The following is a 27,849-nucleotide window of genomic DNA, read 5'->3' on the forward strand; positions in this document are numbered from 1 at the left end:
CATCGCAGATGAAGGGACTGATTTGGCTTCCAATGATAAATTCAATGCTAGGCCAGCTTCTCTTAGGGGCAGATGATCAAAAACCCCGCGCCGTTCTGAACATCGCTGTAAAATTAGAGCCGGAACAGTGCAGAGAAATAAAGCCCTGATGATCAGAGCTAATAGCATGCAAATTTAGGCACGCTATTAGCTCTGATCATTGGGGTACTTCAGTGGGAAGACTGAGCCAAGTTGTTGGGTGGGTCTGGGCTGTCCAAAAAACAAACAAACAAACCCCCGGCTTGTCAAAGAGATTAATACAAGGGGTTGGAGGTCCAGTGGACCTCTAAACCCCCATATCCACAAGGGGCTGGGGGCCCAGAGAACCTCCAGCCCCCCTCCAGTGCACAACACTTTCCCTGGTGGCCCATTTGGAACTACCCTCAACTGCCTTAGTGGTATAGTACCCCTCCAAACCCCCTCCTGTACCTTTTGAAGCAGGTGGTCCAGTGGACACCACCCCACCTGCCCCTGGTGGCCTATTCTTCTTCCAAAACCCTTCTCCTGCATCTTTTGAAGCAGGAGGAGGGAGTAGCACTCCCTCCTCATGTGAGCACCACCTTCTAAATGGCGGCGCCCTGCCCGGTGCATCAGTACCATAATAAGGGAGTTTCTCCAACATTGACCGGTTCCCTGGCCATACATTTTTGCTAGCCCATTAGGTGTCAAATACCAGCGATATAGCACTTTACAATTGTTTTCAATTAGGGAACTAGAGACAGATACCTTTAACATGTATTCCATAGCCCTCTCCCATCGCTTAAATTCATAACTAGTCTTCAGGTCTCCCTCCCAGCACTGTATGTATCGCAGTATAGGGGTGTGATATGACATCAAAGCAGCCTATATGTGAGAAACACATCCCTTATAGCTCCCTCCCTCCCCTAAGAGCACACTCCAAAGCCGTGTCCTCTACAGCCAGCTCCTCCTTGGCCCATCGATAGATATAATCTCATATCCGATTATAATGAAACAAATGATATGCTGGTAAACGACACCATCATTCCCTCCTCCTAAATCTGGCTTAAACAGGTAAGGCCCTTCCGTTCCCATATTCTATATACATTATCTTCTGTCCCAAGGGGGAAAACCTGGAGCAGTCCTTATTGTCATTTGTCGAAAATACATTCTACCTGAAAACAACTACTGCCATATGGCGTATCAGGTTTGCAGGGGAAAGCGCACTGCTGGGGGGGGGGGGGGGGGGGACTGCCCAATATATGCTAAGAGTTGGTGCCTAGGAACCCACAATATGTAGTTTAACTGTCAGTCTCATCCAATGTTTTTCTATTTGAAGCCAGGTTTTTATGCTGTCAGCGCTCCACTCTGCAAGCACATGTAATTGTACTGCTTGGAAGTACAGGGGGAAATTTGGAACTTCCATACCCCCTCTTTTCTTAGATTGCAACATAACATCGGCTCGTACCCCTGGAGGTTTATGTTGCCAGAAGTAGGCAAAGACTTTTCTATTGAGGTGGTGAAAAAATTGCACTGCCAGAAACAAGTATATTATCTTTGGAAAAATCATCATTTTTACGGCAGACACTCTTCCCAACCATGAAAGTTCTAGTCCTTCCCACCGTTCTAACTCAAGGAATAACTCCTGGATTTTGGGGGGAAAATTAGCCCTGTATAAATCTGATACCTGATGCCCAGGTATCGAAAGGAGTGAGCGTTCCATCGAAAGGAATATTGCTGTTGAAGGGAGGCCACAGCCCCACATGATAACCCAAGACTCAATCTGACTTATCTGTGTTCACCCGAAAACCGGAAATATGTCCATATTGGTGTAGGCCCTGCATCACCAGTGGCAGAGAGTCCTGGGGATCTGTCATTGTAAGGAGAATATCATCTGCAAATAACATTATCTTATGGACATCCATCCCCAAGGAAAGTCCATGTATATTTGGATGGGTCCGTATAGTATGAGCCAGCAGTTCAATGGTCAATGCAAACAGCAGCGGGGATAACGCACAACCCTGCCAGGTCCCTCGCTCCAGCGAAAACGAATCCGAACTCATACCTTTGACCTGCAAAGAGGCTAACGGGAGTGCTTAGAGAAGTTTGAGCCATGTGACAAAGCGTCCCGAAAAGCCCATCTGATCTAAAACCGAGAACTTAAAGGGCCAATGAACCCGATCAAATGCCTTCTCTGCATCAAGTTGTCGTGTGGTCCCTGCCTCATGGATCAAATGAAGTGCTCTACGTATATTATCAAATGTTTGTCTCCCCACTATAAAACCTGCCTGGTCCATGTATACTAATTTAGGCATCACCCTCTGCAGTCGCCAAGCTAGAATTTTTGTAAATATTTTATAATCTTATCCCAGTAATATCGGACAGTAAGATCCACAACGTTGCAGATCTTTTCCTGGCTTCAATAAGACTACAATATTTGCCAAACCCCAGGAGTAAGGCAACTCAGTTTGAAACTCTATCTCGTTGAAAACTCGGACCAAGAGTGGCTCTATTAACTTGCTATAACATTTGTAAAATTTATTAGTGAACCCGTCTGGCCCTGGAGCTTTCCCATTAGGCAGGTCCTTTATAGCCCATGCCACCTTGTCTAACGTAATTGGGACAAACAGCACAACCCCCTCTGCTTGAGATAATCTAGGTAGTGCCGCTTCTGTGAGATAGTCCTGGATCTCATGTGTCTGTGATATGTCTGCCTGATATAACGTTTTATAAAAGTTAAGAAAAACTAACTTAGTATCTTCTAGCTTTGTACAACGCTTCCTCTCAGCATCCTGAATTAAATGGATAAAAGTATTAGTGGAACACTTTTTTAATTTATATGCTAGAAGTCTCGAGGCTTTGTTCCCAAGTTCAAAATATGTCTGCCTAACCCGTTGTAGATGTTTAGCTATCTCCGCTAGTTGTAGCTCCCGGAGCACCAACTGAAGTATGTGCAGACGATGCCGAATGTGGGGTGAGTCAGGTCATTGATTGGCCTGCGTGTTAAGAGCCGATTGTTCAGCATGTAATTTCTGAGACCGAGACCTCGCCTGTCGCCAAGTGTGTATCTGTAGTGCTATTACCTTCCCTCTGACTGCTTTACAGCCCTCCCACAATATCCCTGAGGAAATCTCCCCATTGTCATTAATATTTATATATTCTTTAATATCTGTCTATAAGCGAGAGACAACCAAGGGGTTAGCTAATAGCCCATCACTGAAATGCCACTGAGGAGCTGGAGGAGACAGCACGTCAAGTTCTATCTCCAACGTAACGGGTGCACGGTCAGACCACGTTCTAGGGTGAATTCGCATGTCATCAACATTGGGTAATACATTAGAGGGCCCCATCCAGAAATCTATGTGACTGGGAGTCATGGACAGCAGAGTAGTAGGTATAACCATGGGTCTGGGGATTCACATGTCGCCATAAATCTAATAATTGCCACTTGCCCATAAAGTTATGTAATTGGGACCGATCTGACAGAGTACCGCACCCTCACAGCCGAGTTGTCCAACGCGGGATGCAAAGTAAGGTTAAAGTCGCCCCCCACCAACAGGGTACCCTCTATATGTTTAGAGAGGATCGCTGACAGCTTTGTGAAAAAGGCACCCTGGTGTTCATTGGGATTATATATATTTAACAGGGACAACACCTCTGCCCCCACTTGCAGCACCAGCAGAATATAACGACCCCCCCCCCCCCCCCCCCAATTCCATACTACATGTTTTATTTGCCAGGGATACCCATGAGACAAAACTATCAGACTCCCCTCTTTTTTTTATCAGTATGACTAGATGCAAAGTAAATTTGTGGGAGGCTGTTATGATGGCGTACATGCTCGCTGGTAGAAAGCAAGTGCGTTTCTTGTATAAATGAGATATCCACCTTTAGGCGTTGTATCTCTCTGGACATAAGCTGGCATTTCGCCGGGGAATTTAATCCCTTTGCATTAAGGGTTAGACTATTTAAAGTGCTCATCTGATATAAAAAATAGAGATCCCCATCCATACATCTACCTTGTGACACTGGATGAAAGACTCAAAAGTAAATCATCCTCTGGTCATCAGTCCCACCCCGCAAATAGTTCTACCCCCCCTCCCAACAAATAGGCACTCCTGCAATAACATAGGAGTGCCCTAAGAGGAAATGACCCCACCCCTTTTATAAAAGTACAATATAAGCTTATACACCACCTGTTATAAGAAACGCTGAAATGGGTTGATAATGATATGCAAAAATATTAAAAACATTGCTGGAAATTCTATTAAACTCAGCCCTAAAAAAAAAATCCAAGCCCCAGCCCTCTTTCCTGAGTGCAAAAGCCACCTAGGCTGTTTCTACGCTATTTTATGCCTTAGCTGTATCGCCAGGTCGTTTCAGGAGAGAGTCTGAATGTTGGCGCTGAAGGCGGCCCTTGCCTGAAGTAACCCTCTGCCAGCGTGATTTGACCGTCTTTGATGTTCCAGACTGCTGTGTGGAGTTGTCCCCTTTGCTGGCAATTCCTTCTGGAAAAATCTCCACCGCCTCGGCCAGCTTCCGGATTTGATTTAACTTGCCATCTTTATAGAACCGCAGCACAAATGGATGGCCAAATCTGTATCGGATTCCCTCGGAATGCAAAAATTGCGTGAAAGGCTTAAGCTCAGCCCACCTCTTTAAAAGTGGTCACTGCAAAGTCTTGATAACATTCTATATGATAGGAATCCCATTTAAAGTCTGGCACCACCCGAGAAGCATGCATGATTTTCTCTTTCAGCTTAAAATCACTGAAGAAGGCAATTAGGTCCCGCAGCCGGTTTGCCCTCGGGACCCCCAGGGATCAATGAGCTCGCTCCAACTGGATCTCAGAAGGCTCTTTATTAATCTGTATTTCAGTGAGTAAGGGCCATGCTATTTTTTGCACCACCATCTCACAGTCTGCATATAGTGGTGAATCCGGGAGACCGTGGAACCGCACGTTGCACCGTAGACTCCGATTCTCCAAATCTTCTAGCTTGTCCCATAGTTGCTGAGTTTCCTGTTGTGTCTCCCTAGCCTGTGTGGCTAAAGTTTGCAGAGTCTCAGCCTGATCGTTCAGGTGCTCCTCTGCCTCCGCTACGCAACTGCCCAGCACCCCAATTTCTCACCTCAGGTCCGCGCCCAGTGTAGCAATTTCCGTGCGCACTGCCTTTATATCTGACTTTAATTCCATCGTCCATAAGCGGACCTCTTGCAATGGCGTCTCTTCTTGTGCCACAACGTCCCCTGACACAAATAAGGGCAGCGAAAACTGAGATGAACATGTCGATTGAGAATCAAGCGGCCGGGCCTCTGGGACATCCATGCGCATACACACAGCTGGGCCCGAGTAAGCAAGTTCTGCAATATCTATCGTAGAGGCTTGGGAACTCATTTAAAATCAACTCTAACACTGTCTCTGCGTATATTGCTTTCAGCGGATAACTCTGATTGCCCCAAATGACCAGGGTGGATTCACTAATTGCTCAGGGCTGGTTGGAGCTCACAGCTCAAGCAGCCATCTCGGTTGATGACGTCACTTCCTCCCCCATTTGTTTACTCTTTCAAAAAATACTAGGACTAGGGGGCATGCGATGAAGCTACAGAGTAGTAAATTTAATACAAATTGGAGAAAATATTTCTTCACTCAACATGTAATTAAACTCTGGAATTCATTACCAGAGAATGTGGCAAAGGCGGTTAGCTTAGCGAGGTTTAAAAAAGGTTTGGACGGCTTCCTAAAGGAAAAGTCCATAGACCATTATTAAAATGACTTGGGGAAAATCCACTGCTTATTTCTGGGATAAGCAGCATAAAATGTATTGAACTTTTTTGGGATCTTGCCAGGTATTTGTGACCTGGAATGGCCACTGTTGGAAACAGGATGCTGGGCTTGATGGACGTTTGGTCTGTCTCCGTGTGGCAATACTTATATACCCACTCTGGTATTGCTGGTTCTTCTAGTCACCGTTTGCAAACCCGTAAGAACACAGAACGTAATTGACATACTGGGACAGACTGAAGGTCCATCAAGTCCAATATCCTGTTTCCAACAGTGGCCAATCCAGGACACAAGTACTTGGCAAGATCCCAGAACAGTAAAGCAGATTTTATGCTACTTATCCTAGAACATGTGGTGGATTTTCCCCAAGTCCATCTTAATAATGACTTATGGACTTTTCTTTACAATTCAGCAGCCTGTCTTCTCAGAGCATGAAAATACGATCATGCCTCTCCACTTCTGGCATTTCTTCACTCACAAAGCCCTTCATACTAGATCTCCCTCTTACCTGTCTTATCTGACCATACCCTACACCCATAACGGTTCCCTTAAATCCCTTGATGCTGTCTTGTCCTTCCTTCACACCACTTCGCCCACTATGAGTCCATTCTATCTTCTTTTTCTTTCTTGCTCCAAAGCTCTGGAATGACCTACTACTTATCATTCTCCCTCCAATAATTTAGTCTGAACCCTCCTTTGCCAAATTTAAGATTCTCCTTAAAATTCATTTTTTCCATCTGGCCTTCGGTTTTGAAGTTGACACCTTCTAATTTTTAGCTCCTTTCCCTGCATCCATGGTCTCAGGTTCTTCACTGCCCCCCCTCCCTGGTGTGTGTGCCTTCTGTCCTATTGATTGATTGTGTTCCTTTCCAATAATTTTTAATTTATATTTTACTGTATACCATTGTGATCAATTCTGTTGCAACAGTGGTATATCAAATGATGAATAAACAAAATAACATATTCTTTAAAAATACATTTGATACTGACATGTTTTATTGCACAAAGCAATACTACACCAGAATTTTTAAAATAAGTTATTTGTGGAGGAGTGGCCTAGTGGTTAGAACAAACTGAGAACTAGTTCTGTTTTTCCCAATGACATGCCTTGCTACACTGAGTAAGTCATTTTCTTCTCCATTGTTTCAGCTACAACTCAAACCAGGGGTAGGCAACTTCGGGCCACAGGCTGAATGCAGCCTGCCAATACATTTTTTGTAGCCTGCAAGACCATGGGAAGTATATGTAGAAAACAGCATTAATGAGAGTTTGGCAATTTTAAATACTATATTTTACAAATATTTTTTCAGAATGTATACTCTAGCAGTTTGTTTTCATCATTTTTAATAAAAAATTTATCACAGAAGATCTTTGGAGCTCTGTGCATTTCTGATTCCGACATTATGTAATGATGCGGCCCACTAGGGACAGTACTGCACTCTTTGTATAATGGTTATTCACCCTAACCTAAACTGTAAGCCCTCTTGAGAAGGTACCTGCCAATTCTACCTGAACGTGTAGCTCACCTTGAGCTCAAAGCCATTAAACCTAAAATGCGATTAAAAAAAAAAAATCAAATTAAGGTAGTCATTTATTCTGATTTTTACTCCTGAATGGTTATGTGTGTCTAAAGATTTTAAAAGTTTGTTCTTAGTCACAAGCAAATGCTACATACCTGTAAAAGGTATTCTCCGAGGACAGCAGGCTGATTGTTCTCACTGATGGGTGACGTCCACGGCAGCCCCTTCAATCGGAATCTTCACTAGCAAAAGCCTTTGCTAGCCCTCGTGCGCCGATGCGCACCGCGCATGCGCGGCCGTCTTCCCGCCCGAAACCGGCTCGTGCTGGCCAGTCTCATATGTAGCAAGACAAAGAGAAGGGAAGACACAACTCCAAAAGGGGAGGCGGGCGGGTTTGTGAGAACAATCAGCCTGCTGTCCTCGGAAAATACCTTCTACAGGTATGTAGCATTCGCTTTCTCCGAGGACAAGCAGGCTGCTTGTTCTCACTGATGGGGTATCCCTAGCCCCCAGGCTCACTCAAAACAACAAACATGGTCAATTGGGCCTCGCAACGGCGAGGACATATCTGAGATTGACCTAACAATTTTTCCAACTAACAGAGTGTAGCCTGGAACAGAATAAAACATGGGCCTAGGGGGGTGGAGTTGGATCCTAAACCCCGAACAGATTCTGAAGCACTGACTGCCCGAACCGACTGTGGCGTCGGGTATCCTGCTGCAGACAGTAATGAGATGTGAATGTGTGGACAGATGACCACGTCGCAGCTTTGCAAATCTCTTCAATAGTGGCTGACTTCAAGTGGGCTACCGACGCTGCCATTGCTCTAACATTATGAGCCGTGACATGACCCTCAAGAGCCAGCCCAGCCTGGGCGTAAGTGAAGGAAATGCAATCTGCTAGTCAATTGGATATGGTGCGTTTCCCCACAGCCACTCCCCTCCTGTTGGGATCAAAAGAAACAAACAATTGGGCGGACTGTCTGTTGGGCTGTGTCCGCTTCAGATAGAAGGCCAATGCTCTCTTGCAGTCCAATGTGTGCAGCTGACGTTCAGCAGGGCAGGAATGAGGACGGGGAAAGAATGCTGGCAAGACAATTGACTGGTTCAGATGGAACTCCGACACAACCTTTGGCAAGAACTTAGGGTGAGTGCGGAGGACTACTCTGTTATGATGAAATTTGGTGTAAGGGGCTTGGGCTACCAGGGCCTGAAGCTCACTGACTCTACGAGCTGAAGTAACTGCCACCAAGAAAATGACCTTCCAGGTCAAGTACTTCAGATGGCAGGAGTTCAGTGGCTCAAAAGGAGGTTTCATCAGCTGGGTGAGAACGACATTGAGATCCCATGACACTGTAGGAGGCTTGACGGGGGGCTTTGACAAAAGCAAACCTCTCATGAAGCGAACAACTAAAGGCTGTCCTGAGATCGGCTTACCTTCCACACGGTAATGGTATGCACTGATTGCACTAAGGTGAACCCTTACAGAGTTGGTCTTGAGACCAGACTCAGACAAGTGCAGAAGGTATTCAAGCAGGGTCTGTGTAGGACAAGAGCGAGGATCTAGGGCCTTGCTGTCACACCAGACGGCAAACCTCCTCCATAGAAAGAAGTAACTCCTCTTAGTGGAATCTTTCCTGGAAGCAAGCAAGATGCGGGAGACACCCTCTGACAGACCCAAAGAGGCAAAGTCTACGCTCTCAACATCCAGGCCGTGAGAGCCAGAGACCGGAGGTTGGGATGCAGAAGCGCCCCTTCGTCCTGTGTGATGAGGGTCGGAAAACACTCCAATCTCCACGGTTCTTCGGAGGAGAACTCCAGAAGAAGAGGGAACCAGATCTGACGCGGCCAAAAAGGAGCAATCAGAATCATGGTGCCTCGGTCTTGCTTGAGTTTCAACAAAGTCTTCCCCACCAGAGGTATGGGAGGATAAGCATACAGCAGACCCTCCCCCCAGTCCAGGAGGAAGGCATCCGATGCCAGTCTGCCGTGGGCCTGAAGCCTGGAACAGAACTGAGGGACTTTGTGGTTGGCTCGAGATGCGAAGAGATCTACCAAGGGGGTGGCCCCACACCTGGAAGATCTGTCGCACTACACGGGAATTGAGCGACCACTCGTGAGGTTGCATAATCCTGCTCAACCTGTCGGCCAGACAGTTGCTTACGCCTGCCAGATATGTGGCTTGGAGCACCATGCCGTGACGGCGAGCCCAGAGCCACATGCTGACGGCTTCCTGACACAGGGGGCGAGATCCGGTGCGCCCCCCTGCTTGTTGATGTAATACATGGCAACCTGGTTCTCTGTCTGAATTTGGATAATTTGGTGGGACAGCCGATCTCTGAAAGCCTTCAGAGCGTTCCAGACCGCTCGTAACTCCAGGAGATTGATCTGCAGATCGCGTTCCTGAAGGGACCAGCTTCCTTGGGTGTGAAGCCCATCGACATGAGCTCCCCACCCCAGGAGAGACCAAATCGTCCACCAATACAGGGATTTGAGAAAACTCGTGGACAGGTGGATCACGTCTTCTAGATCCCCAGCAGCCTGAAACCACTGGGAAGCTAGGGTCCATTGAGCAGATCTCATGTGAAGGCGGGCCATGGGAGTCACATGAACTCTGGAGGCCATGTGGCCCAGCAATCTCAACATCTGCCGAACTGTGATCTGCTGGGACGCTCGCACCCGCGAGACGAGGGACAACAAGTTGTTGGCTCTCGCCTCTGGGAGATAGGCGCGAGCCGTCCGAGAATCCAGCAGAGCTCCTATGAATTCGAGTCTCTGCACTGGGAGAAGATGGGACTTTGGATAATTTATCACAAACCCCAGTAGCTCCAGGAGGCGAATAGTCATCTGCATGGACTGTAGAGCTCCTGCCTCGGATGTGTTCTTCACCAGCCAATCGTCGAGATATGGGAACACGTGCACCCCCAGCCTGCGAAGTGCCGCTGCTACTACAGCCAAGCACTTCGTGAACACTCTGGGCGCAGAGGCGAGCCCAAAGGGTAGCACACAGTACTGGAAGTGACGTGTGCCCAGCTGAAATCGCAGATACTGTCTGTGCGTGTAGGCGTCCTTCAAGTCCAGAGAGCATAGCCAATCGTTTTCCTGAATCATGGGGAGAAGGGTGCCCAGGGAAAGCATCCTGAACTTTTCTTTGACCAGATATTTGTTCAGGGCCCTTAGGTCTAGGATGGGACGCATCCCCCCTGTTTTCTTTTCCACAAGGAAGTACCTGGAATAGAATCCCAGCCCTTCCTGCCCGGATGACACGGGCTCGACCGCATTGGCGCTGAGAAGGGCGGAGAGTTCCTCTGCAAGTACCTGCTTGTGTTGGAAGCTGTAAGACTGAGCTCCCGGTGGACAATTTGGAGGTTTGGAGGCCAAATTCAGGGTGTATCCTTGCCGGACTATTTGAAGAACCCACTGATCGGAGGTTATGAGAGGCCACCTTTGGTGAAAAACTTTCAACCTCCCTCCGACCGGCAGGTCACCCGGCACTGACACTTGGATGTCGGCTATGCTCTGCTGGAGCCAGTCAAACGCTCGCCCCTTGCTTTTGCTGGGGAGCCGAGGGGCCTTGCTGAGGCGCACGCTGCTGATGAGAGCGCGCGCGCTGGGGCTTAGCCTGGACCGCAGGCTGTCGAGAAGGAGGATTGTACCTACGCTTACCAGAAGAGTAGGGAACAGTCTTCCTTCCCCCATAAAAACGTCTACCTGTAGAGGTAGAAGCTGAAGGCTGCCGGCGGGAGAACTTGTCGAATGCGGTATCCCGCTGGTGGAGCTGCTCTACCACCTGTTCGACCTTCTCTCCAAAAATATTATCCGCACGGCAAGGCGAGTCCGCAATCCGCTACTGGATCCTATTCTCCAGGTCGGAGGCACGCAGCCATGAAAGTCTGCGCATCACCACACCTTGAGCAGCGGCCCTGGACGCAACATCAAAGGTGTCATACACTCCTCTGGCCAGGAATTTTCTGCACGCCTTCAGCTGCCTGACCACCTCCTGAAATGGCTTGGCTTGCTCAGGAGGGAGCTTGTCCACCAAGCCCGCCAACTGCCGCACATTGTTCCGCATGTGGATGCTCGTGTAGAGCTGGTAGGACTGGATTTTGGCCACGAGCATAGAAGAATGGTAGGCCTTCCTCCCAAAGGAGTCTGTTCTAGAGTCTTTGCCCGGGGGTGCCGAAGCATGCTCTCTAGAACTCTTAGCCTTCTTTAGGGCCAAATCCACAACTCCAGAGACATGAGGCAACTGAGTGCGCATCAGCTCTGGGTCCTCATGGATCCGGTACTGGGACTCGATCTTCTTGGGAATGTGGGGATTACTTAAAGGCTTGGTCCAGTTCGCCAGCAATGTCTTTTTTAGGACATGATGCATGGGTACTGTGGACGCTTCCTTAGGTGGAGAAGGATAGTCCAGGAGCTCAAACATTTCAGCCCTGGGCTCGTCCTCCACAACCACCGGGAAGGGGATGGCCGTAGACATCTCCCGGACAAAGGCCGCAAAAGACAGACTCTCGGGAGGAGAAAGCTGCCTTTCAGGGGAGGGAGTGGGATCAGAAGGCAGGCCATCAGACTCCTCGTCAGAGAAATATCTGATGTCCTCCTCCTCCTCCCACGAGGCCTCACCATCGGTATCAGACACAAGTTCACGGACCTGTGTCTGAAGCCGTGTCTGGCTCGACTCCGTGGAAACACGGCCAAGGTGGGAGCGTCGAGAGGTAGACTCCCTCGCCCGCACCGGCGAAGCTCCCTCCGCCGACGTCGTCGGGGAGCCTTCCTGGGAGGTGACCGCAGTCGGTACCCGCAGTGATGTCGGAGACCTCACCCCGGGCAAGGGGCCAGCCGGCGCCTCACTCGACAGTACCGGTGGCGCAAGCACCCCCGGTACCAGAGGGGAAGGGCGCAACAGCTCTCCCAGGATCTCTGGGAGAACGGCCCGGAGACTCTCGTGCAGAGCGGCTGTGGAGAAAGACATGGAAGCCGATGCAGGTGTCGATGTCAGAGTCTGTTCCAGGCGTGGAGGCTGTTCCGGGCTGTCCAAGGTGGAGCGCATCGACACCTCCTGAACAGAGGGTGAGCGGTCCTCCCGGTGCCGATGCCTACTGGGTGCCGACTCCCTCGGCGACCCAGAGCTCTCGGGTACCGACGCGGGAAGGAGACCGGTGTCGATGCTTCTTTGACTTTTTCAAACGAAGCATGTCACCAGAGCTTCCCGGTACCGACAAGGACGTAGAATCCAGCCGTCGCTTCCTCGGGGCCGAGGCCGAAGAAGGTCGGTCTCGGGGGGGCTGTACCGCAGGAGCCCTCAGGGTAGGGGGAGACCCATCCGAAGGCTCACCGCCACCAGCAGGGGAATGGACAGCCCTCACCTGCACTCCACTCGAAGCACCACCGTCCGACGACATCAGCACTAGTGGAGGTCCCGGTACCGCCGACGCAGCCTTCCGATGTCTCGGCCCCGACGACGCAGAGGGTCGATGCCTCGATGCACTCGATGCCGTCGCGGCCGAGGACGGAGGTCTTGACGGTGTCCACGTCAACGCACTCGATACTCCCGGTGCCGATGCCGACGAAGAGCCCGAGAACAAAACGTTCCACTGGGCCAATCTAGCTGAGTCCTTTTCTGTAAAAGGGCGCAAAGACTACAGGCCTGCGGGCGGTGCCCAGCCACCAGACACTGAAGACACGACGCGTGCCTGTCAGTGAGCGAGATTACCCGGGTGCACTGGGTGCACTTCTTGAAGCCGCTGGGAGACTTCGATGACATGGGCGGAAAAATCACGCCGGCGAGATCGAAACTCGTAATTGCGGTAAGGCACCAAAAAGAGGGGGAGAAAAAATTCGACCCGAGGCCTCAAAAGGGCCTACCCTGAAAACGAAAGAAAACTTAACGGAGCAAAAACTGGAAATACAGGAAGGGGAAAAAGACCGAAAGGCCTTCTTCCGAAATCCTTTTTTTTTTTTTTTGTAGTGAAAAGTCAAAAAGACGCGCGAAGGTCAACTTAAGGGGCGTGAACGGCGTAAACACGACCGTACCGAGCGCGGACAAAAAAAGACTGACGAACACGAGACGGTTCGGGCGGGAAGACGGCCGCGCATGCGCGGTGCTCATCGGCGCGCGAGGACAAGCAAAGGCCTTTGATAGTAAAGTGGTCCGATTTGAGGGGCTGCCGTGGACGTCACCCATCAGTGAGAACAAGCAGCCTGCTTGTCCTCGGAGAATTATCAATACAACACAACACGGAAGAGTACATTCAGAAATTTTCATAAACAGGTGGGAACAGTCATAAAAAATTATGTAGAGTAAAACAAATATCTTCTTATTCCTAAGAATCTATTCTAATCACTGCAAATCTAGAAAGAGGCACTTACCTTTTCTATATCAACTTCCTCTTCACTGTTTAAGTCCTCCATCAATTCATCGGCAGAATCATCTGTCTTATCTTCATCCTCCTTATCTCCTGTGGGGATGACAACCGTTTCTGGTGGAGTTTCCTTGCTTTGCTTAAGTACTTCATGTGCTTTATTTTCTGGGTCATGGGAGTGGAGAAAACACCCAGCAGACTCGTCCACTTTGCTATCATTCGAAGTACTACTTCCAATTTCTGTAGCAACTTTAACACTGCCAGTGTATTGAGAATTTCTGCATACAGAGCTCAAATTATCAGTGGCACCAATTTCATTCTGAAAGCCAGCAGAATGTTCTCTTAGGTGAGAATTAAGTCTCTCTCCAGCACTTGAAATTCTTGAAACTACACTATCGGCACACTCTTCGTTATCATTTTTCCTTGTTTGATCAGTCTTATATTTATGTTTTTCCTGTCCCAGGCTCGGTGGTAGAACAGCATCAGGTCTGAATTCTAGACTGTTTGGCTTTGTAATATCCCCATGCTTCTCATTTGGCCATGGAACAAGTTCCTTTTCACATCTATCCCTTTTTTTGACCTGAGTTTCTGGCTGTTCATTAACCAAACATTCCATTGGGCCTGAGGGCTGCGTAGCAAACACCTCTATTTGCTGGCTCTTGGATTTCTCACCATCTTCCCGTGACACTAGACTCTCAGGCTGCATACCATTCTCTTGTGGCTCTGGGCTTTTTAGTTCAGTAGTACTCTTATTATCTGCACCACTTATGTGTGCACTGCTTACAGGTTCCTCCAAATGTGCAGTATTTTCAGACAGAACTAAATCTGATGCCTTAGAAATGGAATCCAGGTCTTTGAAAGCTACCTTTAATTTCTTTGGCACTACTTTTTTGTCACTGGTGTATGAGTGATCAGAGGATACAACTGTGGCAGAATTATTCTTTTCTAGGGTAGATTGCTCATTTATGGGATCATTCTCTGATATGAGCTCTTGTAGCGAACCGTTCCCTTCATCGGCTTCTTTAACAGATGAAATTTTCTCACCGTTTCTTAACTGATTAAAGGATAATTCTTGTTCATCTTGTTTGCTGTCTGACACCATAACATTTGAATCTGTGACCTCTCCTGATTCTGGTAAATAAGTTTTCTCTTTATTTTGTTTCACAGTATGGCATACATCACCTTTCTGACTCAAATTCTGAGCATCCTTCTTCAAATGCAATGTTGCAACATGGTTAAGGATAGAGCTTGGAACTGTTTTCTGACCAGGAAGCTGCAGCAAAGCAAAACCACCAGACTGAAGGTGTATTAAGCTGGCTGTGCATGTAGGCTGTCCTCCTGAATTGTATGTTATTATTTTGGACTCGGAGCCTGAATGACTTGGGGAAGGGTTGTTTGCTCCAGGTGGGGAGATCCTTACAGTTAGAGTGCCAGCTTGGGATAAAAAGCTGGGTGCTGAAGACACAGGGGGTGCTGGAGTAGCTGTGGTATCTACATTCTGTATTGAAACACTGACGGTAGTAGTGGAAGAAGAGCCAGAAACGGAAGACAAGGTAGGAACAGTGGGTGATGAAGCAGCAATAGGAGCCTTGGAAGGTAAAGGCAACCGGATTCCCATGACCGAAGCTGAAGACAGAATAATATTTTATTAGTCATTTATATCTTTTTATTAATGTTAAACTTTCAGTAATATTTAATAGACTAGCAGTAACCCAATATAATTTCCTGGAAGTTTCTTACGCCCCCCCCCCCCCCTCAACAGCAGCCTAATCCCAGTGGCTCTGATCCTAGTCTTCCTGTTTCCCTCTCCATGTTCTGGCCCCAACCAGCACTATCACACCCCTGATCTCATCTACAGGCACACGCATGTAGTCAAACCCTTCTTCTCTTAGGCTCCCCAATCATGCAGCCCTGTACAGTCCAGCAGCTATTGTCTCCATGGTCATCCTTGCCCCATGGCCTTCTATAGTTATGTCCTCATGTCCATAGACTTTTGCACTGATGTGTGCATGTGTATATGCATCCTGTTGATGGCCAACAGATGCAACAGAGTCGAAGCTTGTACGAGCATGCTCCAAGCAGCACTGTAGAAAGACATGTTTCACTAATGGTGTGTCCTTCAAAATCTCTCATGAAAGACTCCTGAAAAAATTAAAAAGCCATGGGATAGGAGGCAATGCTCTGCTGTAGATTGGGAACTGATTAAAAGATATAACATTCCCCCAGAGGTCACTACCATTTGTTCTGCATTTTTATCTGGAATTTGGGGCAGTATCTGGCTTGAAACAACAAGTCTGAAGCATTACTGTCACACACTACCTTGAGAGAGCAAATCAGAGGGAATATTCCCCTCAAGTTAGGCTTCAGATTCCTTTAAATATTTGGGACTCCATATTTCGACAGGCTTGAACAACATCTATGATTTGAATGTGAGACCGTTAATGTTGGCTATGTGCAAGAAACTGTTGAGGTGACAAACCCCTGCTTTCTAATGGGGCGCATCCATTTGCATAATACCACAGGGGCTTTATCTATTTCAAATGTTGCCTATTGTTTTTCCCTGAAAAGACCAGCATCAGATCTACGATCTCTTATGTAAATATCTACGGCGGGGGAAAAAAAGTGAGACTGCTTCATGCAACTTTGTTTAGAGATTTGCATGGGAACTGGGTTTGCGGGAATCCTGCGGGGACAGAAGCAGTTCTGTGGGGTTTCTGTAGGGATGGAAGCCATTCCTGTGGGGTTCCCGTGGAAGTGTATGCAACACTTGCGCCAGCCTCTCACTTACCGAGTACCAAGTTCTTTGAATGCCGTCTCCTCCTCCTCGTTTTAACAGTACAGATATAGAAAGACTCCATTAAGGAGGCAGTAGGGACACAAATGGTGACGAAATTCAAAAAGGCATGGGATGACTACTACTACTATTTAGCATTTCTATAGCGCTACAAGGCATACGCAGCGCTGCACAAACATAGAAGAAAGACAGTCCCTGCTCAAAGAGCTTACAATCTAATAGACAAAAAATAAAGCAAAGCAAATCAACTATTGTGTACAGGAAGGAGGAGGGTAGGTGTTGGCAGGTGGTTACAAGTGGTTACGAGTCAAAAGCAATGTTAAAGAGGTGGGCTTTCAGTCTAGATTTAAAGGTGGCCAAGGAAGGGGCAAGACGTAGGGGCTCAGGAAGTTTATTCCAGGTGTAGGGTGCAGCGAGACAGAAGGCGCGAAGTCTGGAGTTGGCAGTAGTGGAGAAGGGAACAGATAAGGATTTATCCATGGAGCGGAGTGCACGGGAAGGGGTGTAGGGAAGGACGAGTGTGGAGAGATACTGGGGAGCAGCAGAGTGAGTACATTTATAAGTTAGTAGAAGAAGTTTGAACAGGCTTGTGTGAACACAGAGAATCTAATTAGAAAATGGAAGTTATAAAAAACCTAAACTTAAATGGCTGCATGTGTGTGGATGTGTTGAGTGACACTTAGATGGTGACTCCGGCTATGAAGAACTAGAGCCAATACCGGGCAGACTTGTATGGTCTGTATCATATATGAGAGATAAAAGAAGTGGGAAAAGTAAACCAGGCTTGTCCAAAGAACTGGGACCAAACAAATAATTAATAATAAAATCAACACAATTTGTGACGTCAGACCAACTGTCAACTAATAAAATAGATAATTTTTTATGTAAAATGTCCTATAGAGTGTGTATCATATTAATAACGATGGATAAGACAGATATTAAAAATAGATCCAAAGAAATATATGTCTTGTTAAAATAATATGCATCCAGTGATCCGATTGAGATGTTACATAGTCATGTGTAACATTGCTAATAACTAACAAATATTATGTGAATCACTGTGGCTCAGTTGTTGGAACACGAACAAAGGGAAGAAAAGAGGAGCGCTAAGTTTGATGATCAAATCCCACTCGATGACAAATGTTTTTGAAAATTTATTATATATATATATATATATATATATATATATACATTTTTATTATGATTGTGCTACAATTCCTCTTATTATTTTGTTTTTTTTAACCTCTCCAAGGATCGATGATTTTGATTTTTATCACTAACATCATGGCATCATTCATATATGTATATTTATCTTATATTATTTCATTTTATTTCATTTCTTAATCTGTATACGTACCACGTTATCAGTTTTGTGTTGAGTATACCAATCTATTTGTTCTTTACCATTAATTTTGATGTCAATTTTAATACTCAGTATCATTTCTTTATTATGGAGTTTTTTTTTCATGTAATCATTTTACTTTAATACGGTAATGTCCTTTATTTATATGGATATATCTTGCTTATTATTTTTTGTATGATATTCTTCATGATATAAATCTTTAACGATACCGCTTCTCTTTTTAACCATTGCCAGTCTTATTTTTACTTTATCTTTGTTTTAAGTTTGTTTTATTTACACATTGTTCGATGTTTTTATCTATAGACTCCTGATGCAGGCCGCCAGGCCGAAATACAACGCTGTGTCGAGTCATTTCTAAGGAAACATTAATAAACTGTGTTGATTTTATTATTATTTGTTTGGTCCTAGTTCTTTGGACAAGCCTGGTTTGTAGAATCTGACTGTGTAATCTGACTGTGTTTAAAACTGTTTGTGTTTCAAACTGGTTTATTGATATCTGTGAATCTGAAAACTAGATTTCAGATTTCAAACTGCCAGCAAGTATTAGAAATCTTTCTTTTGCCAAGTGTTTCTGAGCTCCTTCCGTCCCCCACCCCATCTCAGCTCACCTGTTTTTTTTCTGCAGCGATTTTAAAAGCACAAGTGTGTTTTCTGTGGAGAGCTGTGTTGCTGGTCTCTGGCTGGGAGAAACTCAGATAAGACTTGTGCTGGCTATATTTGTGGCTTTTCCTACCCTAGAACTGTGGTTTTTTTTGCACATCTCTACCTACTATCCTTGTCTTCCCCTTGTCCCAATCAGCTTTGTAGAAAAGAGGCTTAATACAGTCCTAAGATAGGTTTTATAGCAAACACATTCCACAAGTTAAGGTTTATACCCACCCACCCTACCCCTCATCCCACCCACCCCAAGACTGACACTTCCTAAATCCCTATTCTAACTACACTACTTATCACAACTTAACTCCACCCGAATTACAACTGTCTCAAATTGCTGAGGAGTAAAGTTAATCTTGCACACTGTCAAGCCCCATCATAAAATACCTATTCATACCCATTCCAACAAATCAGGATGACTTTTATTCTCTGTAATAATTGTGGAGCTTTAGTTTCAAGGCCAATCATCTGGAAACTTAAGGCTTGTCCTATCTGTAATCAGCTCGCTAGTTTAAAACAAGAGCTCAGTAAATTAAAACAGGAATTAGATGCACTTAAAGCAACTTCTAAGACTGCACAAAATCACACTGCACAAAATCAAACCAAATTCACACCACTGCCTCAAAGGATAAAACCACCTAAGAATAGATGGTTCACAGTAGGCTCAGGCAGACTCCGTCATGTGACACAGAGGCATACACCCTCACAAGTGTTACCCCTACAGAATTCTTTTGCTCCATTAAAGCACTGTGAGGTTCCTAAAAATAGAACTGAGCCAGAACAAACAGCAAAAGCAAAAGAAATTAAGGTGGAACAAAAAGATATGGAGGGACCCAAAGACAAAAAAACATACACCAAAATATCAAATGTTGAAACACATACCAGGAAATGGAAATGGAAAGTGATGACCACAAATGCTCGCAGTCTTGGCAACAAAGTTCATGACCTTCAAGCCCTGATGCTGGAGGCAGACTTAGACGTTGTTGCAATCATAGAGACATGGCTCAATGGTTCCCATGAATGGGATGCAAACATACCAGGCTATAATCTATTTAGGAGGGATAGAGAGGGTCGTAAAGGTGGAGGAGTAGCTCTATATGTGAGAAATGATATCACAGCAACCGGAATGACAGGGACCTGGGGTAAGGAAGAAGCGATATGGATCACCTTAAAAAGAGATGATAGAACCTCTGTCCACTTGGGTGTTGTCTACAGACCTCCAACACAATTGGAAGAATTAGATAAAGACCTGATCACAGATATTCAAAAGTTGGGAAAGAAGAGAGAGGTGCTGTTGCTGGGAGATTTCAATCTGCCAGATGTAGATTGGAAGGTTCTGTCTGCAGAATCGGAAAGAAGTAGAGAGATTGTGGATGCTTTCCAAAGTGTTCTGCTCAGACAAATGGTCATGGAACCCACGAGGGAGGGAGCGACGCTGGATCTGGTGCTCACAAATGCGGATAGCGTGTCAAATGTCCAAGTGGGTGCCCACCTGGGCGGCAGTGACCATCAAACGGTTTGGTTTGATATGACGGCTGAAGAGGAGGGCGGCCACTCAAAACTCAAAGTCCTGGATTTCAAGCATGCTGACTTTAGTAAAATGGAGGAATACCTAAGGAAGTAGCTGATGGGCTGGGAGGACGTACGAGAAGTGGAAGGACAGTGGTCCAGGCTGAAAGAAGCTATAAATAGCGCCACAAACCTTTATGTAAGGAAAGTAAATAAAAGCAAGAGAAAAAGGAAACCGCTATGGTTCTTCAAGCAAGTGGCTGAGAAAATAAAGGCTAAAGAGTTGGCATTCCAGAAATACAGAAAAACTCAAGACGAGGAACACGGGGAGGAATACCGGAGGAAACTGAAAGAAGCCGAAAGATACGCCAGGCGAAAGCACAAGCGGAAGAACAAATGGATAGAAAGGTAAGGAGGGGTGACAAAAATTTCTTCAGGTATATTAGTGAAAGGAGAATGATTAAAACGGGAATTGTGAGACTAAAAGATACTGCAAACCGTTATGTAGATAATGATGAAGAAAAGGCAAATTTGCTAAATAGATACTTTTGTTCTGTTTTTACTGAAGAAAATCCGGGAGAAGGACCACGATGGACTGGCAAAAGTTCATTTGAGAATGGAGTGGATATAGCACCGTTCACGGAAGAGAGTGTGTAACAACAACTAGAAAAACTAAAGGTGGACAAAGCCATGGGACCGGATGGGATCCACCCCAGGATATTGAGGGAGCTCAGAGAGGTTCTGGCGGGTCCTCTTAAAGATTTGTTTAACCCTAGAACGCATGACGTTAAAAATATACATATTAACGTCATGGGGGCCTTTTAGGCCCCCATGCACATAATGTAGAAAAACACACTTAAATAACTTTCACAAGTTTATTTCAAAATTGCTCAATAAAATATGAATAGTGGACAACATTTTAATTATAATTTTTCACAGAAAACACCAAAAAATCTTTTTTTTCCCAAATTTCACGCAAAGACATGAAAACACACAAAAATGCATAGAAATCTATAGCAAACTAGCTGCAGCTACATTTTTATTCTAACTTTCTTTTCTATTATATTAGTCTTCCAAACAATTCTGACATGTTATTTTTTCAGAAGAGTGTTCTTTGCAAACAGTTTCCTTACAAGTGGAACAATATCGCTCAGTTTTCCTCTCTATGTTTCTTGGACACATGAAACAACGCTTTCGTTTTCTTTCTCCTGGCTCTGGAGTAATCTGAAACTGTACGCCACACCGTTTCATTGCTTCTTTAGTTTTCTTTGGCAAGCATTTCAAGTCGCTTCGCTCTATCATGTGAGGTATTACAAGTTCATGACAAAGGTCCTTCAAGAATAAGCGTCTCCTGTCCTTCCTCTGTGCATGAAATTCAGGATGAGTTTCTGTATAAATAATGAATGAATTTAGGGCTGCTACATCAAGCATATTTGAAAATAGTACTACAGGCCATCGTTTTGTTTGCCTCTTACACGAATATTCTCCCACCATCTCATCCATTTTATCTACACCTCCTTTTGTTGCATTGTAATGCAGGATGATTTCTGGTTTCAATTTTTGGTTATTGCTGTCAACACTGCAATCGTGATGCATGGTACTGAGTAAAATTACAGATTTCTCCTTCTTTGCCTTGTAAGATACCAAAGTCGCTTTGTTATTGAATCCAAAGACACTCTCATAAAGTGCTCGCTGACGATTGTGTTTGAGTGCTGCTGGAATTTCTCGTCTGTTTTGCTTTATAGTACCAACAAGTGTAATAGCTTTTGCAAGCAGAAAATTGCCTAGTTCGAGTTCAAAATGGCTGCCGAGAGGGAAAGACGTACTCTTGTAGCTCCTGAGGAACTTACCTTTTGAATTTTGGAAAAACTTTGGTTTTTCTCCAAAAAATCTCCTCACTATGCCGAAAAGAAGGGGGAAAGCCGCGGCTATCGGCCCCCAGCGACTTGGGACCCCGACTCGAAGCAATACAATAGAGTCGTTCCTACTGCGGGCTCAAACCGCTAGCACGCCGACGGGCGGCTCGCTGATATCTCCCGCAGCAGTTGAAGGCGTGTCGGGAATACATGAGCTGGAAGTTTCATTGAGCCCGGACGCCCGAACACCTCCTCCTCCTCCTATGCTTCGCGAGCAATCTCCTTTTGTGGCGGCGCTACCGATTCGAACTCCGGAAGGAGATGTAGTAGTAGGAGCGCCGGGGACGATTAAAGATCAGGAGAAAGCTGGGCCGAACGGAACATCAACGGAAGAGGGTATCTTCTCAAATCGAATAGAAAACGTACAGATGGAGGTAGGAGTCTTTACATTTGATTCAACACAAGTTAAACCCCCTGAAGTGACTCTTGAATCCCTTTGGAAACTTATTATGGACTTAGGTAAAGCTATAGTGCCTCAAATGCAAACGGTTAAACAGGATGTTGAAAAATTGGAAGAGAAAGTTCAATCCTTAAATTTACAAGTGGGACAACAAGCTAAAGATATTCAATCCCTACAGGAAGTGCAAAATGTAGTTATTAAGGATTTAAGTAACTTAAGAAGAAAGGCAGAAATAATGGAAAATTTTTCTAGAAGCAATAACCTCCGTTTTTTAAATTTTCCTTACTTAAATACTGTGGCTCCTAAAGAGATGTTAAAACTATACTTTAAAGAAATTCTTCAAATAAAAGAAGAAGATACTCCTCCTTTGGCACAAGTTTATTATATTCCATCTAGAAATTTACAACAAATAGAAAATCAACCTTTGGATGTATCAGCCTTACTAGAACTTTCCGATACTGAACAAGTATTACCTGCTACATTGATAATAACGGTAGTTTTATCTCCGGATAAAGCTTGGATACTAAGATTATTTTATAAAAATTCAGCAAAACTTTTCAAAGGTTTAAAGATCAGCATCTTTCCGGATGTATCAAGAGAAACACAATTACGTCGGAAGAAATTTCTACAGAAGAAAGGAGAAGTGCTTACTTTGGGGGCATCGTTTTTCCTTAAATTCCCTTGCAAATGTTTAGTCACCTACCAAAACGAAAAATTTACGTTTTTTGATCCTATTCAACTTGAGAACTTTATAACATCTAGAAGGACAGTATTGTAATAACGGTTAGAGTAGTCTTTCCACTCTCTTCCTTATGAAAATTTTTCTTTTTTTTTTTTTTATTTGCTTCAACTTTTATTATTCATTTTGAACTCCCATAAGTGTGGACTTATATTGATTAGAGGATCAATTATATTGATAATAGTTTTGCTTGGAAATTTGTAACCTCTAAAATCATTTTTCTTATATCAAGTTTGATGCTTGTAAAATTTGAAATTTATAAATAAAGAAAATAAAAAAAAAAAAAAAAAAAAAAAAGAAAATTGCCTAGTTCAACATTGGTGAAATAATTGTCCATGGTGATGTTTCTACCTGAATTTGAATATTGGAACAGCAAGAGTTTTGACTATTTCAGACCCCAGATTCTTCTGTACTGGTGCACCAACCTCTTTGCCACAGTAGATTACGCCATTTATGCCATAATAATTTGCAGAATCACACATCCAGAAGATTTTTATACCGTACTTGGCTGGCTTGCTGGGCATGTATTGTATGAATTTGCAGCGTCCTCTGAACAGTACAAGTTGCTCATCTACAGTAACATTAGTACTAGGATTGTAAAGTTTTGTGCAATTTTTGATAAATATGTTCCAGATATAACTGATAGGGGCTAATTTGTCTGTTTCAAACCTCGCTGCACGAGTTCGCTTATCATCAAAGCGAATGATCCTTCTAATTTCCTCATATCTGCCCACTGACATTGTCGCCTTATAGTGTGGATCAGAAAGTGGGTCCAGAAATAATTCTCGTATTGGGACATCATACGATTTTTGACTCCCTGCCAGCAGGAAAAGTCCAATATATGCATAAAGTTCCTCTTTTGAGATATTTTTCCAGGACTTATTTTTTGCTGAAGTGATACGTCTTCCTTCTAGGTTTGAACATAATAGGACCTCTTCTGCAATATTGTCAGAAAAATAAGTACAGAATACATCTTTAGGGGTAAAGTAACTGGGACTTCCCACAGCTCCTTGAGCCTGTCTCACAATATTGTGTATTGGAGTACGTCCGACTAATGTAGGATTACTGTCCCAAAAAACATTCGTTTTGGATGTTCTACTTATCACTTCTTGAGGATCCACTAGATTCACTTCATCATCATCAGAAGAATCACTGGATGAGGATGTTTGATTAGCTGGTGGCAGATATTCTTCATCAGACAAAGATAGTTCACTTTCATCATCGCTTTGAAACATAATCGCTTCAATCTCTTGGTCAGTCAGACACTTGGAGGAAGACTGTGCCATTGCTGACTAGATGTTAGAAAATGAAACAGATTTCCTCTCAACAGCTTATCTTATCACAGGTCCTTCAGCAATTAGCTCACAGTGTATACTGTCCTCAGTGTTCAGAGGACCTGAGGTGATGTCATGGCCTTATCACTCCCTCCAAAAATCACATGACATCCTCACATGTTATTATCCACACCCTGGCCCCTCCACCAGCATTACTGAGTACAAATAAAGTAACTTGAGACACAAACACTTCTGAGAACATGATAAAAACAGCGGGGGCCTAAAAGGTCCCCAATTCGTACAGATGTAGTTTTCACCAAACAAGCATTGTTACACCATAATGCCTATGAAAAAAAATTATATGAACAACTGGATATTATCAACAACGACATACTTGAGTGATACCTTGAGTTTCAAAATTCTAACTAAAGTAATTTTGCAGATAATAGCAAAAATGTAAGCATGGGGGCCTAAAAGGCCCCCAATATGCGTTCTAGGGTTAATAAATCCTTAGAAATGGGAGAGGTTCCCAGGGATTGGAGAACGGCGGAGGTGGTCCCTCTTCACAAAAGTGGTGATAGGGAAGAAGCTGGAAACTACAGGCCGGTAAGCCTCACTTCGATTATTGGAAAAATAATGGAAGCGATGCTGAAGGAAAGGATAGTGAATTTCCTGGAAGAAAATGAGTTGCAAGATCCGAGACAACATGGTTTTACCAAAGGGAAATCGTACCAAACGAATCTCATTGAATTCTTTGATTGGGTGACCGGAGAATTGAACAGTGGACGTGCTATAGACATAATCTACTTAGATTTCAGCAAGGCTTTTGACACGGTTCCCCACAGGAGGCTCTTAAATAAACTGGATGGGCTGAAGATAGGACCCAAAGTGGTGAACTGGATTAGGAACTGCTTGACGGACAGGCGAATGGAGTTCACTCGGAGGAGGGAAATGTGAGTAGTGGAGTGCCTCAGGGATTGGTGCTGGGGCCGATTCTGTTCAATATATTTGTGAGTGACATTGCCGAAGAGTTAGAAGGTAAAGTTTGCCTATTTGCGGATAATACTAAGATTTGTAACACAGTGGACACCCCGGAGGGAGTGGAAAACATGAAAAAGGATCTGAAAAAGCTAGAAGAATGGTCTAAGGTTTGGCAATTAAAATTCAATGCGAAGAAATGCAAAGTGATGCACTTAGGGAGTAGAAATCCAAGAGAGGCGTATGTGTTAGGCGGTGAGAGTCTGCTAGGTACGGATGGGGAGAGGGATCTTGGGGTGATAGTATCTGAGGATCTGAAGGCGATGAAACAGTGTGACAAGGCGGTGGCCGTAGCTAGAAGGTTACTAGGCTGTATAGAGAGAGGTGTGACCAGCAGAAGAAAAAAGGTGTTGATGCCCCTGTACAGGTCGTTGGTGAGGCCCGACGTGGAGTATTGTGTTCAGTTTTGGAGGCCGTATCTTGCTAAGGATGTAAAAAGAATTGAAGCGGTGCAAAGAAAAGCTACGAGGATGGTATGGGATTTGCGTTACAAGATGTATGAGGAAAGACTTGCGGACCTGAACATGTATACCCTGGAGGAAAGAAGAAACAGGGGTGATATGATACAGACATTCAAATATTTGAAAGGTATTAATCCGCAAACAAACCTTTTCCGGAGATGGGAAGGCGGTACAACGAGAGGGCATGAAATGAGATTGAAGGAGGGCAGACTCAAGAAGAATGTCAGGAAGTATTTTTTCACAGAGAGGGTGGTGGATGCTTGGAATGCCCTCCCGCGGGAGGTGGTGGAGATGGAAACGGTAACAGAATTCAAACATGCGTGGGATAAACATAAAGGAATCCTGTGCAGAAGGAAGGGATCCTCAGGAGCTTAGCCTAGAATGGGTGGCAGAGCAGACTTATACGGTCTGTGCCGGGGCTGGTGGTTGGGAGGCGGGACTAGTGCTGGGAAGACTTATACGGTCTGTGCCGGGGCTGGTGGTTGGGCGGCGGGGATAGTGCTGGGCAGACTTATACGGTCTGTGCCGGAGCCGGTGGTGGGAGGCAGGGATAGTGCTGGGCAGACTTATACGGTCTGTGCCAGAGCTGGTGGTGGGAGGCGGGGATAGTGCTGGGCAGACTTATACGGTCTGTGCCAGAGCTGGTGGTGGGAGGCGGGACTGGGAGTTGGGAGGCGAGGATAGTGCTGGGCAGACATACAGTCTGTGCCAGAGCTGGTGGTGGGAGGCGGGTTTGGTGGTTGGGAAGCAGGGATAGGCCTGGCCAGACTTATACGGTCTGTGCCCTGAAGAGGACAGTACAAATAAAAAAGTAGCACATAGGAATTTATCTTCTTGGGCAGACTGGATGGACCGTGCAGGTCTTTTTCTGCCGTCATCTACTATGTTACTATGTTTACTTTTCCCACTTCTTTTATCTCTGTTTGCTGCCCCGTGGGATCTATTGAGTTCTCCACGTACGTGGATCCTCTTTAGCTGTATCATATATGGCAATTTGGTTTAGGATGGGCTGGAAAGGGCTTAGACGGCAACTTAGAAGGCTGGAACATGAGGACAGTGCTATTATAGTCTGTTTCCCGCAAATGAGAAGACAAATAGGCTGGAGTAGGCTTCAACGACACCTCCAGCTGTTGGAACATAAGGATAGGGATGGGAGGGACTTCTATGGACTATGTCTCAGAAATGCCAAAGAAAGACCATAATCAAGCACATAATACCACGTTCACTGTTGATTTAATTATGAGTGTGACTATTGGGCAAACTGGACCATTCAAGTTTTTATCTGCTGTCACTTTCTATCTTACTATTAATCCTCTCTGTTCCCGTGCTGAGCAGACCTCAGCTCTGACACAGGCACAAGCATCAGATGTCACCTGACCTACTGACGCATGCATGTGGTGACCTCTCAACACACAGTGTCAGTGAATCAGAGACAAGTCTTACGTGTGCGCACCAGAGTGTTCCAACTTCTGTTCCTTCTTTGAAGGCAGTGCTGCAGCTCAAACCCAGAGAGAGACAGAGAGGCGACGAATTTTATTTTTACGTACCATTAAATTCTTGTGGGGACGGGTGGGGACAGGTTAAATTCTTGTGGGGACGGGTAGGGATGGGTAAGATTCCAGCAGGGACAGGTAAGATTTCTGTCCCCATGCAATTCTCTAGTTTAAATTGTGGAAAGCAGGAGATTTAGGGTTACTTGATCTGCAGGCTTATAACAACTTGTGGAATAAGACACTTAAGCAACTGGTTCTAGAACACAAATGATTTTTGATCACCAAAAGAATCTTCCTTTATATTTTAGTTATCTTTTAGTATATGCCCCAGGCAAACAGTTTTCTCTACAGAGTAGAAAACAGGGGCTTTTGGTGCAAATTATGTGAAGAGTAGTGAATTAATACAGAGTGATACAAATACTGAAAATCTGTGGTAATCTAGCCTTTAAGCCAGGGATAACCCAGCAAACTTTTAGCACACGGAAGGGCAAAGGTATTTAATTCCTTTTTCACATAGTAAATGGAGACAGTAAGATGAATTCTTT

General features: G+C 45.1%; 1 protein-coding gene across 1 annotated transcript in view; it reads right to left on the reverse strand.

The window, feature by feature from the left end:
• Positions 1-27,849, reverse strand: part of MGA (MAX dimerization protein MGA) — an 801,076-nt gene that overhangs the window by 274,186 nt on the left and 499,041 nt on the right. Inside the window, 1 exon segment of the mRNA XM_030215215.1 lies at positions 13,671-15,289. Coding sequence (XP_030071075.1) covers positions 13,671-15,289 — 1,619 coding nt within the window.

The sequence above is a fragment of the Microcaecilia unicolor genome, chromosome 9 (genome assembly GCF_901765095.1).
Source record: "Microcaecilia unicolor chromosome 9, aMicUni1.1, whole genome shotgun sequence".
Classification (NCBI taxonomy): Eukaryota; Metazoa; Chordata; class Amphibia; order Gymnophiona; family Siphonopidae; genus Microcaecilia; species Microcaecilia unicolor.